Source organism: Thunnus maccoyii, chromosome 14 (genome assembly GCF_910596095.1).
Source record: "Thunnus maccoyii chromosome 14, fThuMac1.1, whole genome shotgun sequence".
NCBI lineage: Eukaryota > Metazoa > Chordata > Actinopteri > Scombriformes > Scombridae > Thunnus > Thunnus maccoyii.
The window spans coordinates 20,144,928-20,167,699 of NC_056546.1; the positions used below are offsets into that span (position 1 = coordinate 20,144,928).

The window sequence follows — 22,772 nt, forward strand, 5'->3', positions numbered from 1 at the left end:
GATCGCGTTTATGGGCTTCCTGACTTGCAAGGCTAGTGAGGTTCATTTCTCAAAAACAACAACAACAGCAACAAGAACAACAAAACAACCAAAGACTGTGTAAAAATGTTTTGTGATATTGCTGGAACACATCAAGTTTGGGGAAAATGAAGAGTAAGTGACAAACCTTTGAATTTATAGCCAAAAGAGACAAATTTCTAAGCATCAAGGAGTCAGCACCAATGAAGCACCTTACATTATTGTTACCTTTTGCTGTTTTACAGTATTAACACTATTATTTCTCTTGAAATGCCCTCACAATTGTCTACCAGCTGGAGTTATTTAGGACATGATAAGTACTTGGTTATATAAGCTTGCAGCTAGTTGATCACAGATCCAGGAAATGTATTCATTTCTTTAAAGTGCAGTCAAATATGTTATATTCTGCAATATAAAGACACCATATTACCCCCATATATTCAATGTTTGAATATTCGGATTCCATTCTGTCATGATTTTCACAATATCACACAATATTGCAAATCTGTGTGCTGGGCATTGCAAGGTTTGAATGTATGTATATGATGAAGTGTGAAGCAAGACAAAAATGAGAGCATATCTACTCTCTGAGTAAATCATGTCCTCTGTTTGACATAAAAAGTATCCATCCAGTCACTTATCCAGGTCAGGGTCACAGTGACAGCATAAGCAGAGCAGCAACTTGTTTCAAAACCTGGAGGATCTCTAGGCAGCCTCCAATCCTAACTTCGGTCACAATCAGACTGCACATTAATTGTTTACTAAGAAGACCCTTGCAGATTTTAGGTCCCACCATCCAGAACCTGCACACCTCCAGATTCAAGAAACGGACAGGGAAAATCACTGCAGACCTCTCACACCAACTTCTCCCATCTAATAAGTGCTACAGAACACTGTACACCAAAACCACCAGACACAGGAACAGATTCTTCACCCTTGCCATCACACTTATGAACAGTTAACTCACTGTGGCATTGTGCAGTAACCCTGGAACATTATAATAACCACTGCACCTATAAATTATACATAGTTATTTTAGTTTACAACACAAAATGTGCAATACATTTTAGTCATTACTGTATATTTGAACAGACTGTATATACTGTACATAAACATGCATCTAAAGTAGCATGTCACTTTTTTTTACAATTTAATATTTATCTCAGCACTCTGTGCTCTCTTCACTTCTTTGCACTATTTGTTTACATTCCAAGGAAAGGGTTTCACATGTATATAGACATTCCTTGTATATACTTCTGAAGATTGTTTAGTTGTTATTATGTGTGTAAGTACATCGAGAGCCACTAAACTGCAAATTCCTTGTATGCATAAACATGCGTGGCCAATAAAGATTACACTGACTCTTGCAGATTATAGCATGTTTAAACTTGTACAAACTGTAGTGTGTGTGGTGTGTGTGTGTGTTTTGCATTTTGGTTCAAATTACAAATGATCAAATGCCTATCAGCACTGTAGGATGAGTTGCATGTTTTCCTCCTTCAGAAGGATATTGTCATTGACACCTTACCACACACCTATTAGGGTTGTGCTGATGAGCTCCAGTTATTAATCTGGGAGCAATTATTAAACTGGGAGGCAGTTTGCTGCTGACATAAACAGCAGGCTTTACCAGGATAAATGCTTCAGTGCTTAGGCTTGAAAAGTGAAAGCAGTCAGTGTTGAATAGACCGCCGTGAACAGGGGGGAATGAGACGTGACGGAGAGAGGTCCTGGGTCCTCCCATGTGATGTGACCGCGGCCTGACGGACTGTGCTGCTCGTCTGTTTATGGCTCCTCCTGCTACAGTACAGCGGGGCAAGACGTAACAGCAGCGCAGGGGGAATAACACACAACCATACGTTTTTTTTCCAGGAGCCACGGCGAAAGATGGCAGACCGTGCAATGCTGAAGAAAAAGACATAGATGATGTGCTCAACGTCGCCTCTTCTGCTGTGAAGGCTTCGACATTTCTTCAAGATTAACAACACCCCAAATGAACTCCGTCAGAGCAAGTAACGTTAGCAGAAGACCCAGGCGAGTATCGAGGCCGCGCCCGGTGCAGCCGGAGAGGAACCACCAGGAAAGAGGTAATGTTAGCTAAGCTGGCGTTATCAGCTGGTGTACGGGTTGATTTGTGTGTTTTTATGATTGGACAGACTGGACGTTTTTGTTTATGTTCATATATAGTGCGTACAACGGGATAACGTCGGTTGCCGTGATAAAACAGCGGGTAGCTAACAGCAGTCTTGAACGGGCGCTGTGCAGTCAGGAAACACCGAGGCTTTTGTGTTTCCTAGCACTCAGGCCGCGCTTTGTTTTGCTTGATTTTTGCCCGGAGTCGGCCTTTCTTTTGCTTGTCTGACCTCTTATCGCTGCTGAAATTTGCTCTTTTTTGTCAGCTAACGTTACGTGAATAGTGAAAGTGACAAACAAGGGGTTTGCTTGACTCACAAGTGACAAACGCAGGGAAGGATACACACAAAGTGGTTTTGCCAGTTGTCGTAGCATGCTAACTGAACCTAGCCAGTGTTAGCTGTTATTATTAGCATGTTTGGCTAGCTAAATGCGTCCAGAGTTTATAAAAAAAGCCCCAGCCTTCGTAGCCTTTGCAACGTTAAAATGACAATGCATGGATATAATGCATGTAATTAATGCAATAACGTTGCTGTTACAACTCAGTCACATCATGTTTTGGGTTTTTTCTGCAGTAACAACAAAGTGTATGATTTAAGCAAATGCTGGCTGCAATTTTTCAAAGTAAACATTAGCTAGGAATGCTCTTTAATCATAGTTGCCAGTGGCTAGAAGCCAGTGGTAGAGACCCGGTCAGTGTGGGGGTCACTGGTCAGTAACATTAATGTTTGGTGAATCTGATTACACGTTATCATGTGGACTAGTGACATGTTGTGATGTTGGATCTCAGAGCATCAGTTGGATGACAATCAGCTGAGGGTGTCCTCTTAGTTACTTGATGTTTCTCACAAAGAAAACAGCTTGGTAATTTTGACAAAACAACCTCTTAAAGCATGATCTGTCAAGCTCAACCTGATGATGAATGATCAGTTCTCTCAACTGTCTCACTTAATTTGTTCATGATCTGCCAAGGTACCAATTTCCCTCCATCTGGCTGCTAACACAGTAGCTCAGTTGGCATTTTCATAGTGTTTGATAACGGATTGACAGCAGTTTATTTTGCCAACTTTACATAATTCAGTGTAAATTATCCCTGGGACTGATGTCCACCTGGTCTTAAATGTGTTTGGAGGACCTATACATGGTTTTTGGTGTGCAATTTCAGAGAAGTAGCTTTTGCTGACCCAGTTTGTTACATAGGCAGTGTTTGTAGTGGTTACTGGCCTAGTAGCCGGGGAGAGTCATCCTTGCAACCAGAGCAACAAGCAGACAAGAATTTGCATCTCCCATCTGGGGTAGCTATCAACTCATCATGCCATGGTAAATAGCCTTATAAATAGAAGTCAGGTTTAGCTCAGGGTTAATGCTATGGTTGGTTTTCTTCTGTTGATTGAATCCTGCTCTTGATAGGATTTGTAATCAATTTGTTGCATACAGAGCAGGTACTGAACAGAACTGTTTTTGTTTCATGTGGGTTTTTTGTTCTGTGACTGATAAATTCTGTTTAGGCGATTGAATCTGGTAATCTGTTCTGCTGCTTTTTACTGAAACATTTCTGTTTAAAAGCTCAAATTATAATCATCAATGGGTGACTATAAAGTGATGTTTTAAATTCACATTTGTTGTTCACCCAAAGATGTGAAACATGCGTGTAAATTGTCATCCGTTCGCACAGATTAAGCTACAAATGCTTCAGGGCTTCACAGCAGAAAAGGTTACACCACACAGGAGAAAAAGTGAACACATACTGATTGAGTATTATTTAGTAATTGTACTCATCGAGAGATAATTGTTGAGTGGTTATACAAGAATATCCAGTTGCATACTCTTCATCATGAATATGTTGCCTGCTTTGGATCAGTTCAATGGATGGCATTCCAAATTTTTATTTTTAACATTTTTTTCCCACCTTTTCCAGATGAGGACGTTCCTGCAGATATGGTCGCAGAAGAATCCGGTCCAGGAGCTCAGAATAGTCCCTACCAACTTAGAAGAAAGTCTCTACCCAAGAGAACAGTGTGTCCGACAAAGACAAACATGGAGGTACATTTATTGGGAATCCTCAAATAATAGTATAAATGATGATAAAAGATTAAGATTTCATTTAATAAAACACAATAATAAATGTTTGAAAGCTTCCACTGACTTTCTCTATCCGCAGGGTGCTTCCACTTCAACCACAGAAAACTTTGGGCACCGACCTAAGCGCCCCAGAGTTTCAGGAAAGTGTCAAGATTTACCAGGTAATTATGCGCACATTATTGACACATGATGTGATGTTTCATGGAAAAAATGGAACTTTGCTTATCTTCGTTTTCTGTCAAACAGTGAGATGGTTTATGTTGTGTACCTTGGTGTGCCTAATTTGCCTTAATACACTGCAGCCTTTGCAGTGGGACTACTGTGTACATTGCAGTGCCTGTGCTGAAACAATATATAATTTAGGCCTAACACATTGCAGGTAAAATGTGACTGGATGTGGTCTAGCAGCAACAAACTTGCTCTGGTGGTCTGTAACTGGCTCTCAATTACAGTCACAGAGATATAAGCCTCCATACTATCCACACAGTCTGCGCACATTTATGAAGAAGTAGTGTATTTGTTCATGAACTGAAAGCAGCCAGTTACTATTTTTGAACAGTGCAGTAGGACAATGAAAGGGCAATTCCGATCTTTACATTTTTTAAATATTTCAAAGTAGCCTTCATCATTTCTGCTGTTGCTATTGTGACTCCAGAGGTAGTTTTGGTTCCTCTTCTTACTATAAATATGCATAAATAACCTCCCTGTCTACCATTAAACATTTTCTTATTCTAATCCCATGGTCTGTCCCTCCTCTCAGCAGCTCCAGCAGAGCAGTATTTGCAGGAGAAACTTCCAGACGAGGTGGTGCTAAAGATCTTCTCGTACCTGTTGGAGCAGGATTTATGCCGTGCTGCATGTGTGTGCAAGCGCTTCAGTGAGCTGGCCAATGACCCCATCCTCTGGTGAGACTCACCGGTCTTAGGACCGTGTTTTAAATCACGACTGGATGTTCCTGCAACCGCTTGAAATGTTCGAAAAGAGTTTTTTCAAGTTGTGTGTGTGTGTGTGTGTCACCAGCTGCTTTTAATCAATTTCTCTTTGAAATTGCGCGGAGAAAATAACTGTCCCAAAGCTACATGTTCAACTTTTTTGGATGGTTACACCAGTTTTCTAGCTTGAATTGAACAAGTGAACAAGCAAGAAGGAAGTATGCTTTTTGTGTGCCTTGGTCAGGCTTGGTGCATCAGAGCCCCCAAAGTGGACATGGCTTTTTGACCGCTTTCATTTTCATACAGTCATTAACTTCCTAAAAAAAACCTTCACAACACAAATGCAGAAGCCTTAAAGATGCAGTCGTAGACTGTATTGTAACATGTAAGAATTCTACCACAAATGACGAGGATGACATTAAATGTTTTTGTGCCTTCATGTTTCAGGAAGAGGCTGTACATGGAAGTGTTTGAATACACACGACCCATGATGCACCCTGAGGCAGGGAAGTTCTACCAGATAAACCCAGAAGAATACGAGCAGCCAAACCCGTGGAAGGAAAGTTTTCAGCAGCTGGTATGGAACATCATGCTGACTTACTGATTCACTGCTGATCTTGATAAAAACAATCTTGAAGTCTTACTTACAAGTGTCGGTTAAGTAATGGTGATGCATTGCAATCATGTATTGAAAGGTTTATTGTCGAAAGGTTTTGCCAGCAAGACAAAAATTTGACCCTCTTTGCCTTCTTTTAATCTTGACACCGATATTTTTGTTGCCGAGAGTTGCTTCTGCGCGACTTTAAATCCTCTGTGTACAGATGGTTAATGTCATGTGAAAGGGCAACACCACAGGCCATAATGGTGACATTCAGTATGCAGGGCGTAGAAGGGAACTATGTGTTTAAATTGTATTCCTTTGTGATATATTGACCTTTTAGGATTGTTTTCCCTGGACAAAAATGCTTCAGACGTTTTTCTAATGACAGCTTTTCTCCCCCATCTTGTTAAAAATGTAATACCAGTGTGGTGTCTTTGCTGTCTGAAATTGTACATTAATATGAATTAGTCAGTTCTGTAGTGTGTGAATAATTCTGTCAATGTTTCTTTACAGTATAAAGGAGCACACGTTAAACCAGGCTTTGCAGAACACTTCTACAGTAATCCTGCCAGATACAAAGGGAGAGATAACATGTTTGTAAGTGAACTGTTTATAACTTTTTTAAGTTTTTTTCCCCATTCTCATGCTCCAGCCATTCACCTGACCTGTCTTTTTTTTTTTTTTTTTTCCTCCAGTACTATGACACCATTGAGGATGCTCTCGGAGGAGGTCAGGAGCCTCACTTTGATGGCCTGATATTCGTCCACTCCGGTATTTACACAGACGAATGGATCTACATCGAGTCGCCCATCACAATGATCGGAGCCGGTATGTGTGTCTGAAGTCATGGTCCAGTGTCACTGTGTAGTTGGTTAGTCTACTCTCTCATTTGACCTTTCTGAATTATATTATAGCTCCTGGAAAAGTCGCCGAGAAAGTCATCATTGAGAATACCAGAGACTCCACATTTGTATTCATGGAAGGCTCAGAAGATGCTTATGTTGGATACATGACCATCAGGGTGAGATTTCTTTACTTTTGTTATCGTGTTATTTGAAGTCGTCGTTACTTTTGTCACAGTTGTTGATAACTAACTGCGGACTGTCCACTGCAGTTCAACCCTGATGATAAATCCGCCCAGCACCACAACGCACACCACTGCTTGGAGATCACAGTCAACTGCAGCCCCATCATCGACCACTGCATCATACGCAGCACATGCACAGGTAATGACGCTGCTGCTTCTTTGATCGGCTTTATGGCCGGATGTGTGTGTCTAAGGTGTATTAATAAATGTTTGCTCTGCTCATTTCAGTGGGGTCAGCTGTCTGTGTCAGCGGCCAGGGCGCTTGTCCCACAATCAAGCACTGCAACATCAGCGACTGTGAAAACGTTGGCCTTTACATCACTGACCATGCGCAGGTAAGCACAGCTTTCTGCCTGTATGGTAAGGTGTCACTTTAACACTTAAAGGTATATGTTAGCTTGTATTATTGTACTGTAGCCGATTGAGCAGCAGCAGCAGCAGAGCTCATCTTGCTCTCCAGACATATTCATACACATTCCTGGCTGGTTTTGTAAACAGTAATTATGTTCCAAGTAAAACAAGCTGTTTAAACTTAACTTTGAAGTGGACATGAAGACAGACTGAGACTTAAACTTATTCATCATTGTTCAGGGAATTTACGAGGACAACGAGATTTCAAACAACGCTCTAGCTGGGATCTGGGTGAAAAACCACGGAAACCCAATCATCAGACGGAATCACATCCACCACGGCAGAGATGTGGGAGTTTTTACGTTTGACCACGGCATGGTAAGTTAAAGCTCTTTGCCGTTTGATGGTGTGCTTTATGTTAAAAAAAAAACTATTGCTGAGTAAATCATTTTGGCTGGAGCTACAGTAAGTTTATGTTTTTTTTGGTCCATTTCCAGGGTTACTTTGAAAGCTGCAACATCCATAGGAACCGTATTGCTGGCTTCGAGGTGAAGGCGTACGCCAATCCAACAGTGGTTCGCTGTGAGATCCATCACGGCCAGACGGGGGGCATCTACGTGCATGAAAAGGGCCGTGGCCAATTCATCGAAAACAAGATCTATGCAAATAACTTTGCTGGTGTGTGGATCACCTCTAACAGTGACCCCACAATAAGGTCAGTGTGGTAAATACTAAATTGAAAGTATCATTTAAAAGGTATCAAATTGGGCACTCGTTTACAGATGTATCATATCCTAAAATGTGTCATTTGTCCAAATACAGGGGCAACGCCATCTTCAATGGTAACCAAGGTGGAGTGTATATTTTTGGTGATGGCCGAGGCCTCATTGAAGGGAACGACATCTACGGTAATGCCTTGGCAGGAATTCAGATCAGGACGAACAGCTGCCCTATCGTCAGACACAACAAGATCCATGATGGCCAGCACGGTGGCATATACGTGGTAAATATTTTCCAAACATTTCCTGACATTTAAATCCACAAAATTAAACATAGTCTTACATCTTAACACCTTTTTAAACTTTCATATGGTATGATTTTGTCACATAACAGTGATGTATGGTGGTTTTTGTGTCATGCAGCATGAAAAAGGACAAGGCGTCATCGAGGAGAACGAGGTGTACAGCAACACGCTGGCAGGAGTGTGGGTGACAACAGGCAGTACGCCAGTGTTGAGGAGGAACAGGATACACAGTGGGAAGCAGGTAAAACTTCAAGTCTGATCACTAGAAATAATGTGAAGTGACAACTCAAAGACAAACATGAGTCCCATATACACCTGGATGACATGTATACTGTTACCTGATGAAGCTACACATGCATATTATTATGTGATCACAATAGAAATGTCCTATAGAAACAAGCAATTTCATAACATGCATTTTAAAACCTGGAATAAATGAACATATTTTTGCTAAACTACTTTTTTTTTCTTTCTCAGGTCGGGGTCTACTTTTATGACAATGGCCATGGCGTGCTGGAAGACAACGACATCTACAATCACATGTATTCTGGAGTTCAAATCAGGTTTGTGAGAAACATTCGCAATGACAAAAAATGTGTATTACAAAAGTCTCAACAGTCAGCATTAGTGCAGCAGTGGATCAACTTTCCCTTATTTGTCCCTTTTTTTGACAGAACTGGCAGCAATCCCAAGATCAGGCGGAATAAGATCTGGGGAGGTCAGAATGGAGGAATTCTGGTTTACAACTCAGGTAAGACTTTATCTGTTTTCTGTTTTATTTTTTCTACAGACAGTCATGGCCTCTCTCTCCAGTCTTCTGCTGTACGACCTCTGACAGTGTGACTACAGTTCTCCCCTGTCACCCTAATAATGAAACATGCATATATGTCTTTCAGGCTTGGGCTTTATCGAGGACAATGAGATCTTTGACAATGCTATGGCAGGAGTGTGGATCAAAACGGACAGCAACCCCACTCTGCGGAGGAATAAGATCCATGACGGCAGAGACGGGGGGATCTGTATATTCAACGGAGGAAGAGGTAACTCTCATGAAAGCACGCGTATATCATCACAGTAAAGCAGTTGCTAGTTTGATATGTATCTCTGTTTGTCAGTATATTTAAACTGTTTGATATATCAGCATAATCAGTTATACACAATCTATCTGTATGATGCTTGTACAGTTATATTTTCATGTCAGTAGTTTGACATTGAGTCTGTTTTTCTCAGGTTTGCTAGAGGAAAATGACATCTTCAGAAATGCCCAGGCGGGAGTCCTCATTAGCACCAACAGTCACCCTGTACTGAGGAAAAACAGGATATTTGACGGCTTCGCTGCGGGTGGGTAACAGCATACAGGCTGTTATGTAGTTATTTTAAATTGTGATGGTTATTATGGTTTTTCAACATGCTTACAAATGTGTCTGTGTACACAAACAAACTTAATTGAAACTATTAACTGTGAACTATGATTTTCTGCACTAGGTATCGAGATCACCAATCATGCCACGGCGACCCTAGAGGGCAATCAGATCTTCAACAATCGCTTCGGAGGGTTGTTTCTTGCATCTGGTGTCAATGTTACAATGAAAGGTACTTTCTTAGTCATGAAGATTTTGACATATTTGCTTGATAAATGCTGAATTTCCTTAATTGTAGTTTACCAATTACGGCATTTTTTCCTTCCAGATAATAAAATAATGAACAATCAAGATGCCATTGAAAAGGCTGTGAGCAGAGGTCAGTGCCTGTACAAGATTTCAAGTTACACCAGCTACCCAATGCACGATTTTTACAGGTAATCCATGTTTATACTTGTGATCAAGCTGACTAGAACGTCCCCAACTGTTTGTCTTGTGATTTTTGACGGATATAATTTGGCCTCCCACAGGTGTCACACCTGTAACACAACAGACCGCAACGCCATCTGTGTGAACTGCATCAAGAAGTGTCACCAAGGACACGATGTGGAGTTCATCAGACACGATAGGTCAGTCTTACTGACCCATGTTACTACAAATGTTGTGATTTACATAGACAATTTGTGATTGTCACTATTTAAACTGGTGTTTATACATGTGGCTTGTGAATGGGATTCTGTGTGATCTTGCAGGCTTTAGAAAAGGTGTGATCATGAGTGTCTGTAAGGCAGGTTTAACCTGTGTTTCAAAGGCAGTAATCAGGAAAGTTATGTTAATGAACAGTCTTACATTTAAAAGAGAACTCCAGTGATATAGCATTGCACGTCTAAAACATTGTCGCACTCACACTAGACGGTTTTTAAAAAACGATCAAAATCAATGCAGCAGAACCAGAGATGCCATCTTTTTTTTTTTTTTTCTTTAATCCCACGTATTCAAAATCTAGCGACTACACTTCCCACGGTGCAACTCGACCGACAACAGTTCAATTAGGAGATTCAGGTGTGTTGTGCTAGTAGCCGCTAATACACCTACAGGCTGCTAGCCTCAATTAAAGATGAGTGGGCTACAGAGGTCTAGTACCCTCACCTCTTTTTAACTCCACACCCCTAGATGTTGTTCATTTTCAAACTTGTAGGTTTCAACCCCAACCAAGGCTGCCTCTAGTGATGTCACTTGGGGAAATTTGTACTTTTTTTCACACATGTAATCGTAAAGACTTGTAAACATACTTGACTTTGATGTGTAAAATTTATGCAGTTCCCCTTTAATGAACTGGAACTAATCATAATAATTATCATGTTTTATTAATTACCGACTGTAACTGTTTCTATTAATTACTGACTAAGCAGGGGTGGCACAAGAAAGACAATCTGACAATCAATTTAAGGGTTTTATTTACCTAAAAAAAACAAAAACAATTACATCTGATTGACAAGAGCCGTGACACTGTTTACATAAAAGTTGGTAAACTCTTCAAGTAAAGGCGTGGACTGCCCGTCCACCTCAAGGTGTAATTATCAGTCTTTACAGCTTGAGCACCTGGTGTGGAAGTTTGTAACGTCCATTACAAACGGATCAGTTTAACTTCAGTTAGTTAGCCATTCAGATTGTTTTATTTGCTGAGGTTCCGATATTGTCCCTCAGTTACAACAGAGGTGAATGTAAGAAATCAAAATTTTAATGGGCCAATCACCACAACCCCAGATATTAATCACACCAAACATAAATGGGATGAACTCCAGACCTCTGATTGCCACTTGCCATCTAAATCACTCTGATTTGTTCAGTGACTCAAAGAGGGCCATGCATAGTCGAGGTCCATGCATAGTCAAGCTCAATGCATGAAGTGAAACAAATTTTCACTTCATTCGTATTATCAGGCCCACTGATGTCTGCATGCTTTCACACAGAGCCTAAGACGTCTTTTGACGTGTAGCAGCTTTTACGAGGGTCAGAAGTGGTCCAACAGGGTGTAAAACACAGGGATTTGTTTTTACTGGTCACTGAGTGCTTTCTATATTATGCTTTCCTTATTCATACAGTTCAATATACAGGTTGTAATCCTTTCCCCTCTTCTCTCCACCTGTAGATTCTTTTGTGACTGTGGCGCAGGGACACTGTCAAATCCTTGCACGTTAGCCGGAGAGCCGACTCACGACACCGACACACTGTACGACTCGGCCCCTCCTATAGAGTCCAATACACTGCAGCACAACTGAGCTCAAGACCTGGGATCCTTTTGCGCTTCAGGAGTAATGGACATGAGACACTTTAAGTTCTGCAGTGGAGGAGGAAATCCAAACTCAAGATACAGATTCACTCTTACAGAGCATATACAGTGACTTCAAAAAAAAAAAAAAAAAAGAAAAAAAAAAGACTTGGACATGAATATGCTAAAAGGAGACATTTAGAGAAAAAGAAGGTGATTATGGATGCCTCGCTTTTTCTTTTCCTTTAATTATTTTATAAAAAAAAGTTGACATTAATGGGACAGAGCAGAAGAGCGTTTGACTCAGGGTTTGTGGGCGAGTTGAGTTGGTCAAGTAAGTGAAACCGGTGAAAGATGGACATACGCCGCCGAGGCTCATCTGCTTTTGAGAAGTGGAAAAAACGAGATTCTGCAGTCATGTACAGACCCATCGTGGACAGACGCTCAGTCAGCCGAGGCACAACTTTTCTCATGTGGAGGCAAAGGCCCCAAATACGAAATGCTTCCATCACTGGGCAACCGACGTGCTCGTATGATGCGTACGAGAAAAATGACCTAGCACTTCAGCTTTTTTTCTCCCCCCCTTTCAAGACAACTGTTGAGATTTGATTTTAATGCTTTTTTGTGTAGTTTTGTATTTTCATGCAAAAATCTTACTGTACTTGAATGTCTTTATTTTATTAAATGTGTTAATTTTTTTGGTTATTATACCCTAGAATTGCTGTAATTATACTCATGTCGCAGTATCTAACTTCTTTCTGTGAAAGAGATCAGAGAAAAGAGAGGAAAACACTACACATTTTCTCCAGCAATGTTGACTCATTTTTACATTTGCAATACAGAGAAACAGATGCTGAAATGTGCTTTCACAAGGCTCGTATGACTTTTTCTGTTTGGGACCGAATCATAAATGCACATCTTTGTAAGGGAACTGAATAGTTGTGATATTTCAATCTGTTTTTGTACATAATCTATGCATATTTCTGTTTGTATTGGGCCCATAAAAGAAGACTCCACTTCACAGGATGCTCTTATGAGAAAGATTTGGGGCAGAATCAATCATGTATACTCAAAGCTTTCAGTTGTAACAGTTTAGGGATGTAGTTTGTTTGTTATTCTAATGAAGATAGAGCCTCCTGTTTACTTATTTACCAAATAAACACATTTCTGGTCAAAGTATTACAATGGATCTGTTAGGAACTTATCTAATGACATTTAGATGGTTGTACCTCATGTGATTTATTGGTTTTGTATATTATAAAATTTATATCCATCTTGCCTTGTATTAAAATCATTGTAGTTATCTTTTTTCCTCTCCCTCTGGTTCTAAACTCCAATAAGTGCTGCTTCTTGACCCGTTAAGAAACAATTTTTTAAACTTCATTTTTCATCTCCACTTTCGTCAAGCCCCAGAGATGAAAGAGACGAGTCTTGTGAAAGCAAAGCTAATTTAGATGTTTTTTTTTTTTTCCTTGTTTGCCAATGTTGCTGGAGAATTTAAAAGGCTTTTACTCTACTGAAGCTGAGACAAGTATCTATATACAGCGCTATATGGTTTCATTGCCCTCCCCCCTACTTCCCCTCCCCATTCATGTGTACTGGTGATTGTGGGTTCTCATACAGACTGAAATGTATGCATGTATCATAACATCTAGACTTAATATATTGTGAAGTATTCAATAACCGTTATGTAGGCGCTAGCGTGAATTAAAAGGGTTTAATTTCCTAGATGAAACATTGTCATTTTTTAAAAATAAACTTTATTAGATCATTACAGTAGTGTTTTTTCTAGCGCTGAGATAACAGAAAAACAGAATCAGCAAGAACGAAGCATAAGCACAAACTACAGGGTGTTGATCATCTGAACGAGTGATGCAAAGTGTGTGTTCCCCAGTGAAGTGTCTTCAGCAAACTGGCAGAGCTTCCTGTGAGGGTAGAGAGAGGTAGAAGATTATAATCAAGCTCCTTGTTTTGGATTCCACTGCAGTACAATGAGGTACAAAACCTCCATATTAGTTCAACTAGAATATTAATACATACTTGAAGAGTCTGAGGCTGATGGTGCTCTTCTCAAACTCTCTGGCCTTTCTGTGTCCTGATTGGATGACAGCCTCTGGTAGGCTGGCGAGTCGAGCAGCGTTGAAGCCGTAACTCTTTGGACAAGCCCCGGTGATGAACTTGTAGAGGAATGTGATGGTCTCTTGACTTGGATCTTCACATTCATTCTCCACCATGCATGCCTAAAAGTGACAAAACACGGCATTGTACTTCTCAAGATAACAATGTTACACATGGTGCAAATGTGCAGCACCTCGGACAAACTGAACATCCAAATATATGAGAGCAACAGAGTAAAACTACAGAGCCCACCAAGAACAAGGGTCAGATTATTAATTTGAGAAAAGAAATGAATAATTCACAATTAGATAGTTGTTCATCGACATAATTTGTGACACACAAAATTAATTCCCTCTAATTATTTGCACCACATTACTGCAGTAATAGATACTCGTGTTGTTTTTGTTGGAGAAGCACCCAGAGTGTTAGCAGCTGGCTAGCAGCTGTGTTTGGTGTAGAAGTGTTAAACTACTAAATTCATTCCTTTTTATTATTCAGCAACCAGCTTTACTGGTAAAATATGTTTGGGCACACAACGGATTTGACTGGTTTCCAGCAGCTCACAAGTCTGATCTCTCTCGTTTGTCCTTGTCCCCTCTTCCTAGCACAAATCTGATGCAGCATTGGACATGTTTCAGCACTTTGATGAAGTCCAAGCTCTCAGGTCATGGACAACCTAACTTAGCTTTTTTTCTTTTTTCTGGTACAGCTTTATTTTTTTTACTTTTGACTGAAATGGTTTGATATAGTTTGGGTTTTGTCCTAACTATCACTTTGTTGCCACACAACATTGTGGGATCTATGAGATCAAACACAATAAAAGATAGTTTCTGTTCTATTGATTGAGACAAACATCTTTTACATAATTACTTTACAGGAACAAATAAGAAATCTGCAGAAATTATAAGTGATACTTCTCCCAGCCTCTGTATGAAACTAAGAAATATCACTTAAAAAGTTCATTTCCTATAGCAAAGGTATTCCTGACAAAAAAAAAAAAAAGCTGTCCACACAGAAATTGGACATGACTACATAAGACATGTAACATGATGACAGGAATTAAAATTTCTCTAGATGATAATTCCAGTCTCAGCATTTAACAAATAATGTGGCTGCTACTGTTTGCTTGTGCAGTGCCATATTTAGCATGTTTTGCCCTGAGGTACTCACCATGTGGCCCAACCGCACAGCAGGGTTGTTGGCGTAATCCTCCACCAGGGAGTGGTAATGTGTAGAGAAGAGGGTGCGACAGCAGATTTTCTCAGCAAGCTCCTTCACAACAGCGCTGGCAATCGCTGTGCCATCATATGTGGCTGTGCCCCTTCCTGCAAACAGTTCACAGCTCAATGGTTACACCCCAAAAACAAGTGAAGAGCCAAAACAGTGCTGATGTATACTGTCGCTATGAATAAACCATAATTTTAAAATTCACAAAAACTTACCTAATTCATCCAGGAGCACAAGCGAGTGTTTAGTGGCATGGTGCAGGATGCTGGCAGTCTCACTCAGCTCAACGAAGAAGGTACTCTCTCCTACAGTAGACGTAATACATGATACAGGTTTAGCCCACAGAGAGGAAGCTTGGGACATTGCTTCTGTTACAGGAATTTGTCATTTTACCAGCCATAATACGATCCGAGGCTCCCAGCCGAGTGAAGACTCTGTCAACTGGTGTGAAGCGCAGGCTCTCGGCAGGAACATAGCAGCCCAGCTGAGCGAGGATGATCACAAGTCCACACTGCACCAAACAAGAGCACAGTATCTCAATATCAAGGGGAGACAGCTATAACAGCCCTGCACCTGGACGTGGTATTCAAATTATTTCCACCCCTTTACATATTTCTATGAGTTTCTGCATTTTTATATTAATGTTCAAAACACTCAACATTTATTTATCAGCATACATCGATAAATAACCCACCTGTCTCATGAGAGTAGACTTTCCGCCCATGTTCGGCCCTGTGACGAGGACACACGAGGCCTGCCTTTCTTCCTCATCATTCTCACTGCTACCAGCGCAGCCGATGTAGATGTTATTTGGGATGAAATCATCACCAAAAAAGGTCTTTGTGACACATGGGTGGCGGGAACCAGTGAGGTCAAGGAAGGGAGCTAACTGCTCATCATGTTCAGGGAGCACCACCTGCGGCCTGGTCATCGATCCATCTCCTCCCTGACTGTAGCGTGACAAGGCCAACAGCACATCTGAAAACAGACGATGACTCATTAGGAATGAAAGTTAAGAGTAATTAGACACTGTATCAATCCAATTCACTTAAGGGTTACAAAAATGACAAAATATATAATTTGATTCCTGCTTTTCTTCAATAAATTCAATAAATAACTTGAAAGCTGTATTACTTGGTTAGATTTTGCAGGTCAAATCTGTTGTAAATAAAACCAAACATGACCTGTGGTAGAAGGATGGCCCAGTGCTAGAAAATCACATTATCTAACTGCAGCAGTAGACAAACTATACAATTATCTCTGTAAGGAGCAAAAAAATGCACAACAATTTTCACAACAGTGGAAAAACAAACTACTTAGACGTGTTTTAAACGTGACAGTTACTTAGTGAGAGTAATATTATAACAAGCACTCAAGCTGGTGCATATCATCTTAAATATGCTTTATGGAAATGTATCAGCAACACCTGCAGGAAATGTATTCAGAGCAGACACCTGCAGCGCTAACTCATTTTCACAAGTTTTTTTTCCAGAAGGAAATCCTCCCCTATGAGGCAAGACAAACAACACTGTGCTTTTTGTGCTGCAGTAATTAAAAGTATCACTTGACAAAATGAGTGATGGGTGTTGTGAAAAATAATGTTGATTAACGAGAATAAAAACAATGTAATTACCAAGCACTGCCATGCACTCCACACCCGTCTTCCAGTCTCTGTAGTTCTTGTCAAAGTTGTAGAAGAGTCTCCTCATGCAGTCTTTCAGGGCAGCGTCTCTCTTCTCCTCAAATCCTTGCAACTCTGAGAACAGTCGCTCAGTCTCCTTTGTCACATAACGCTTCCAGCCTTTCTTCGTCGACTTCACCTCGTACTCTTCGGGGATGTTCCTCTCCGAGACGCTGTCGGGCACCTCCATCTGAAAGCGGTTTCGCCCGGTTCCCCAGTAGGCCATGCTTTTACAGCCAAGTCTCTTTTTCTGTCTGTCCAGGTAATCCTGCAGCTCTCGCTCACAGTTCTTGATCCCGGTTAGAGCCTGGTCATACTCTGGGTCGAAGCCAGCCTTAGGGGTTATGACACCAGTAGTGCGAGCTTTCTGGTGGTCGAAGGCTGTCTCCCAGCGCTGGAGTTCGGAAGAGAGGTCTGGAAAGAGGCCGTCTTTTTCGCTCTTCTGACTGACCACTTGGGAAAGTAATCTAGACTGAAATTGGGCCGAAACTGGAGAAAGGACAGAGATGATCTCCTGCATGGTCTTGAAGCCTTCCAGCGTGGAGAGGAAGTCTGCTATCTTGCGTTTGCTGTAGGTGACCTCCTCGTAGAGAACCGCTCTGCTGTCTGGGTGGTCCTCGCTCTTCAGAGGAGTGCCGATGCTGTGGATTTTACTCAGGAGACGCTCCAAATCTGGGAGCTTCTTCAGCAGGTCTGAAACCTCACTTGCCTGGGCCTGAGCTCCCATCAGGTCGTCCACTGCATCCAGTCTGTCCCTGATGGATGAAGGGTTACAGAGAGGAGCGCAGAGCCACTGCTTCAGCAGCCTCTTGCCAAACGGGGTAGAGCAGGTGTCCAAACGCTCCAACAGTGTCCCCTCTGTTCCTCCTGAGCCATTCTGAAATATTTCTAGGTTTGCCAGAGTCACTCCATCCAAGACCATGCGCTGACGAGTCTGAGCAAAAAAGCTGGCAGGGCCGGCAGCTTTCTCCATCTCGACATCAACAGGGACATATTCTTCAAAGTTGGCCATGGAGAGCAGCTCCTTGTCCACCAGACACTTCTTCAGGTAGAAAATGCATCCACCAAGTGCGGACAGTGCCAGCTCGTAGCCCTCCTTTGGGGTAAGGCACAGTGAATCACTCTCGGAGGTCATCTTTTTTAGAAGAGGAGGAAGGAAGCTGTTCCCTGTCCCCTGATCCTTGTCAGCAGTCTCACTGAAGTAATCTTCTTCTGAGAGGGTTTTAAGGGTTTTTTGAGCATCCCAGAACTGAGTGCCTGAATTGAGTCCTTCCTGCAGAGCAGAGGACAGAGAGGCCTTGAGTATTTTGCGTGTTTCAACAGATGGGTTTCCCCTTTCAAAGAGGACCTCGGCAGGGGCAAAGTGTGCTATCAGGGTGCGCAGACGTGAGCAGTGACGGTCGTCTGTGAACTGACCTACATGGAAATAACCCACAGATGTATCTACAAAGCTCACTCCGTAGGTCCGGCAACAGCCGGAGCTCTCCTCTTCAGCCTTTTCCTTTAAACTCAGCAGGAACTTGCTCTGACTCTCTGAAGGAGCGCCGTCCAACACGCTGTAGGTTTGGGTGCCTCGTGTGATAATCCGGCACACCTCTCTTCTCACCACGCGGTCAAACTTGGTGGGCTTAAGCATGGTCTTACAGCGTGCTTCCATCATGTCTGGGGTCTCCGTCTGCTCTACACGAGCCACCTTGTAGCCTTTTTGGACCAGTACATCTGAGAAACGTCCAAAGCCGATCTCTGGGAAGCCTGAGTGTGCCCAGCTTCCCTTCATGAAAGTTAGTCCCATCTCGTTGACTCCGATCACAGCATCCATGTGGTAGAGCTCATAGAACTTCCCCACCTTATAGAAAATGACTGTGTCAAACATCTCAGATTTGAGCTGCCACCAGCGACGCATACCAGGAGTGTTTCTGTTTAGAAAGTCTTCTGGCACATACAGGGTGGTAGGATCGTAGTCATCCTCTGTCTGTCGCCGCCTTCGGCTGTCTTTTCTCCTGCCATCCTGCAACCACTCCAGCTTCTCATGGTCCCAAACTGTGGCGCTTCCACTGGTGCCTGAGCCATTTGCTTGGCTCTCAAAGCTGTCAGGAGCAGAGAAAGCTGACAATCGATGCTTTGTGTCGACTGCGATAGCTGCTGGAGCTCGTTTGGGTGCACTGGGCGGGGTTATGGATATCTTTTCTTTTTTGTTAGCAGGCTTTTCTGCAGGACGTTTGCGCTTTACAGGCTTAACAGGGCTCTCTACCTCTGACTCTTGTGTGCTCTCCTCATCCTCCTCTTCACTGTTCACCGTTGCTTCCTCCTCTTCATCCTCACTGCTGCTTGCGGCATGTTCTGGTTTGAATTCCTCATCTGACCCATCACTGTCTGAGGCTACAATTATACGACGGCGCTTGGCCTTATTTCCCTTTTCTGTTGAAGCACGGGATGAACGTCGACTGGCTTTAGATGACTTCACATCTACATTTTTCTGTTCATCCTCATCACTGACCTCTTCATCAGTCATTGTTGAATTGTCAAGCTGAAACAAATAAGGATTGGTAATAAGAACATGTAACTTGCATTCCTGATCTGATTAGGTAACAAAAACACTGTCTTACTATAAACACTGATGAAAAAAAAAGCATAAAAATAACTTATTCTAGAAAATGTCGACTTTTATGTCAACATATTATTATTATTATCATATTAGTTAACATATTAATCAAACATAATCACAGTGTCACCTCCATTTCTTCATCATCATCCTCTTCCTCATCAGATGGATCCTCGCAGACAGACATCTTCAGTCTTTTTTCGGGGCTGTCAAACATGACACCGTCAGCGAGCTCCATTGCACGACGGATTACAGGTTTGCCACAGAAAAACACCCCTCCAGTCTTAGCATCACTACTGTCGGAGCCTGCAACACAAATGAGATAAGTCATCATTCAACGATGACAAAATCTATCATGTAGATGACTGGGAAGATAAAGCACATAATAATCACAACAACAACAACATAAATCATTATTGGAATTTATAATACAATATTGATAATTATTATTATTTGTAGCAGTAGCTAACCTTGGTACTCTCTGACATATTTGGTGCTGACCCATCCCCTAGTAGGGGGTTCATCGAAGAAATGGACATGTATGCGTTGGTCCCGACCACGGCCTCTCATTTGCTGTCCAGTCAGAGGTTGGGGTACCACCATACATGGCCACCAAGGGTGCCCCTCCAGTTTTGCCCACACAAGGGCACCAGCATTGAAGGAGCATGTGGAGCTGGTGAAAGGAAAGAAAAAGACAACTTTTTGTTGAGGTGCAGACAGAAAACAGAGAGGGGTATGACATGCAACAATGATCCCTGGCCAGAATTGAACCAGGAACATCTTGAGTCTTAATCAGTAGGCCACAAGGACAGTTCATTGTATATTTTTAACAACTCCCTTTACTGGTATCCCCTAAAATCATACTTAAGTTATAATGACCTGGGTTCCAGCCATTAAGATCTTTGCTTGCAAGAGAGATGATATTGTGCTGTCAAACTGACATAATCCTGCAGCATAACTGTCCAACATGTTGGTTGTTGGATGTATTTTGTTCCAAAGTTGGAACAAAACACATCTTAACATCTCCACTGTAAAGTTTACCAACTACTTTCTCTTATAAACTTGATATAAATTACAAAGCACAACAGGTCCAATTCCTTTTTTATTACATGCAGTTTTATTTTATGTTTTGTTAATAGGTATTACTCAACGTTACTTCCAATATTTTTTCAGTGTCATAATCTGGTATGTTAAATGTTGCTAATGCTGTCCAACTACACTAAATCAAATTTCATTACGACCTTTGGTAAATTTACCTCGTCCAATTTCTCAACTATTTTCCCTGATTTTAGTTTTGTTGGGGCTCACAACACAGCATCACGCCGTCTAGTGGACGAAGACTAAAACTACACACATTGTAATGGGGAGGGGAGTGTTGCCATGATAAATTCACTGAGTAAATATCACAATCACCACACCAGCTTATGTGCAGCAAATCAAAGATAGTGAACATTGACAAGTGACGGTCGTTAATAGATTTCACATTTAATATCTTACTATATCCACATTGTTACATTAGAGAGGAGTTGTTGTAGTTAGCAAGGAGAACATAATAGCTTTTCAAAGTCGACTGACTCGTCTAAATGCAGCTTTTCCCAATGGACCAAATTGATTCGAGGACTGAATTGCTTTTTATTTAGCTTAATCCATTTCTTACTGACAGACAAGCTAAAGCTAAGTTTTTTTTCGGGCCTTGCAGGCGTTGCTAATAGGAGGAAACATCAACAGTGCAAAACGTGGCTGCAGCAATTACACCGCTCCCAACAGGAATATCACCGTTAACTCACCTTTCTTTGGTTTTTGGTGTCTTGTCGCCGAATAGTTTGTTGAATCCCCCTTTGGCAGGCTTGGAGTTACTTTTCGACTTGACTCTGTTGGTCTTGGTCGGTTGCTGCTGTGCTGCCTGCTTAGCTTGCTCTTTCGGAGAGGAGTTGGACTTCTCAACCGAGGAAGGCAGGTCTGCCTCGACGGGAGAAGGACTGGGCTTCGGCTTGGAGACCGGCGGCGGAGACTTGGTGAAAAAATTGAAAAGAGAGCTTTGCTTCGCCATGTGTCCGGGTTTTAGGGAAACTATTTTGTGATAATCCTAACTACAGCACCCTGCGTCACCTAGCACCCAGCTAGACAGCGTCACGGCGCTCTGTTCGCGGGAAATAGACTCATTGGGTGTAGTGGGCGTGGACATGGAGCCTCCGCCAATGACAAGCCAGTACACTAAATCACGGAAGTCACGTGGGGCCAACTGACTCCCCGTTTTTGGCGCAATACAAAAGTGATTTGGTCGTGTCCAGATGGTAACCCTAGATTTGCAAAACTCTCGTGAGATTTGTGCACGTTGTTCCTTTATTGTGCGCGTTGTTTGACTTGTAGAAGACATTGTGTTTTATGATATGACAACGCTGTGTGTTAAGGTCTGGTTAGGGTTATCAACACTTGATTAGGGTTAGAGCAGGATCATGGTTTGAGCTCAAATTATCACTCTCGCGAGATGTTTCGCAGCTCTAGGGTTACCGCCTAGACATGCTAGACACGACCCTTCCTGTTTCCATCTTAGCTTTATTACCAGAACCATAGACCAGAACAGAGAGTACATGCACACAACAGAGAGAGACCTGTGTACAAGAATGAACTTGTACACTTTAAGCATAGACAGATGCACAGATAATTTACAGACACATGTTTGATATTATTTTCATGTTAAGAAAAGCAAATTACAAGTGGGATTGCAAATACATAGAGATAAGTGAAATTGGAGGGTGTAACTTCATATTTTTTGCAGCTCATTCCATTTGTATGCAGCATAGTATTTGAACCCACTTTTTCCAAGTTAAGTGTGAATAAGAGTTACAGCTCTTGTTAAAACGCCCTGTGATCTGTAAATACTGTATTTAAATATAAGCAGAGAGCAGATGCAATTAGGCAGTTTTTACAGTAGGGCCTTATAAATAAACAACATACAATGCTGCTCCCTTCTGTTTGTTGAGGAGGACCATCCCACCTTTTCGTATGAGATGTAATGGTGAGTGAGGAATTGATCACTTGTGATGTACTGTGACACACAGAGTCAAGAGGCTTTAAAGTGGAAGGAGAAGCATGCTCATATACAATATCGCAATCAAGCACAGGCACAATTGTAGATTGTGCAATGGTGTTTTGACTAACAGAAGAGAAACATGATTTGTTTCTATACAAAAATCCAAATTTTACCTGCAGTGTGTACAAACCATCTATGGTAAAGTGATTATTAGTAATTTACAAATCTAAAAGAACTTAACTCTATAAA

General features: G+C 41.7%; 2 protein-coding genes across 4 annotated transcripts; one reads left to right on the plus strand and one right to left on the minus strand.

The window, feature by feature from the left end:
* Positions 1-1,702: 1,702 nt before the first annotated feature.
* On the plus strand, positions 1,703-12,038 carry fbxo11a (F-box protein 11a). Of its 3 annotated transcripts, none has more exons than XR_006099853.1 (22): positions 1,703-2,105; positions 4,070-4,194; positions 4,313-4,394; positions 4,994-5,138; positions 5,613-5,742; positions 6,280-6,363; positions 6,462-6,594; positions 6,681-6,787; positions 6,881-6,992; positions 7,082-7,188; positions 7,445-7,582; positions 7,702-7,919; positions 8,027-8,207; positions 8,347-8,469; positions 8,706-8,791; positions 8,903-8,979; positions 9,125-9,268; positions 9,459-9,569; positions 9,714-9,821; positions 9,918-9,968; positions 10,120-10,218; positions 11,742-11,827. XR_006099853.1 is itself a non-coding variant. In XM_042432868.1 (22 exons), exons 1-22 carry the CDS (start codon positions 2,012-2,014, stop codon positions 11,869-11,871), a joined length of 2,643 nt encoding a protein of 880 aa, XP_042288802.1. In that variant the 5' UTR covers positions 1,727-2,011; the 3' UTR covers positions 11,872-12,038. The 3 variants fall into 3 exon arrangements, 2 of the variants coding, with proteins under 2 accessions (XP_042288802.1, XP_042288803.1); XM_042432868.1 differs by having other exon boundaries at positions 1,727-2,105; positions 9,918-10,026; positions 11,742-12,038; XM_042432869.1 differs by having other exon boundaries at positions 1,727-2,105; positions 4,997-5,138; positions 9,918-10,026; positions 11,742-12,038.
* Positions 12,039-13,601: 1,563 nt separating this feature from the next.
* msh6 (mutS homolog 6 (E. coli)) lies at positions 13,602-21,649 on the minus strand. Its single transcript, XM_042432867.1, has 10 exons — positions 21,277-21,649; positions 19,960-20,162; positions 19,620-19,795; positions 16,840-19,414; positions 15,901-16,184; positions 15,600-15,717; positions 15,422-15,511; positions 15,150-15,304; positions 13,902-14,101; positions 13,602-13,786 (listed from the first exon to the last, which is right to left on the minus strand). Exons 1-10 carry the CDS (start codon positions 21,537-21,539, stop codon positions 13,705-13,707), a joined length of 4,146 nt encoding a protein of 1,381 aa, XP_042288801.1. The 5' UTR covers positions 21,540-21,649; the 3' UTR covers positions 13,602-13,704.
* Between the last annotated feature and the right edge of the window lie 1,123 nt (positions 21,650-22,772).

Excerpts from the sequence above, each read along its gene's own strand:
- fbxo11a (XM_042432868.1), top strand. The coding sequence starts at position 2,012 with ATGAACTCCGTCAGAGCAAGTAACGTTAGCAGAAGACCCAGGCGAGTA. Across the intron at positions 5,743-6,279 it reads AGGAAAGTTTTCAGCAGCTG|TATAAAGGAGCACACGTTAA; the intron begins GTATGGAACATC and ends GTTTCTTTACAG. Across the intron at positions 9,269-9,458 it reads TATATTCAACGGAGGAAGAG|GTTTGCTAGAGGAAAATGAC; the intron begins GTAACTCTCATG and ends TGTTTTTCTCAG.
- msh6 (XM_042432867.1), bottom strand. The coding sequence starts at position 21,539 with ATGGCGAAGCAAAGCTCTCTTTTCAATTTTTTCACCAAGTCTCCGCCG. Across the intron at positions 20,163-21,276 it reads ACACCAAAAACCAAAGAAAG|CTCCACATGCTCCTTCAATG; the intron begins GTGAGTTAACGG and ends TCCTTTCACCAG. Across the intron at positions 19,415-19,619 it reads ATGATGATGAAGAAATGGAG|CTTGACAATTCAACAATGAC; the intron begins GTGACACTGTGA and ends TATTTGTTTCAG.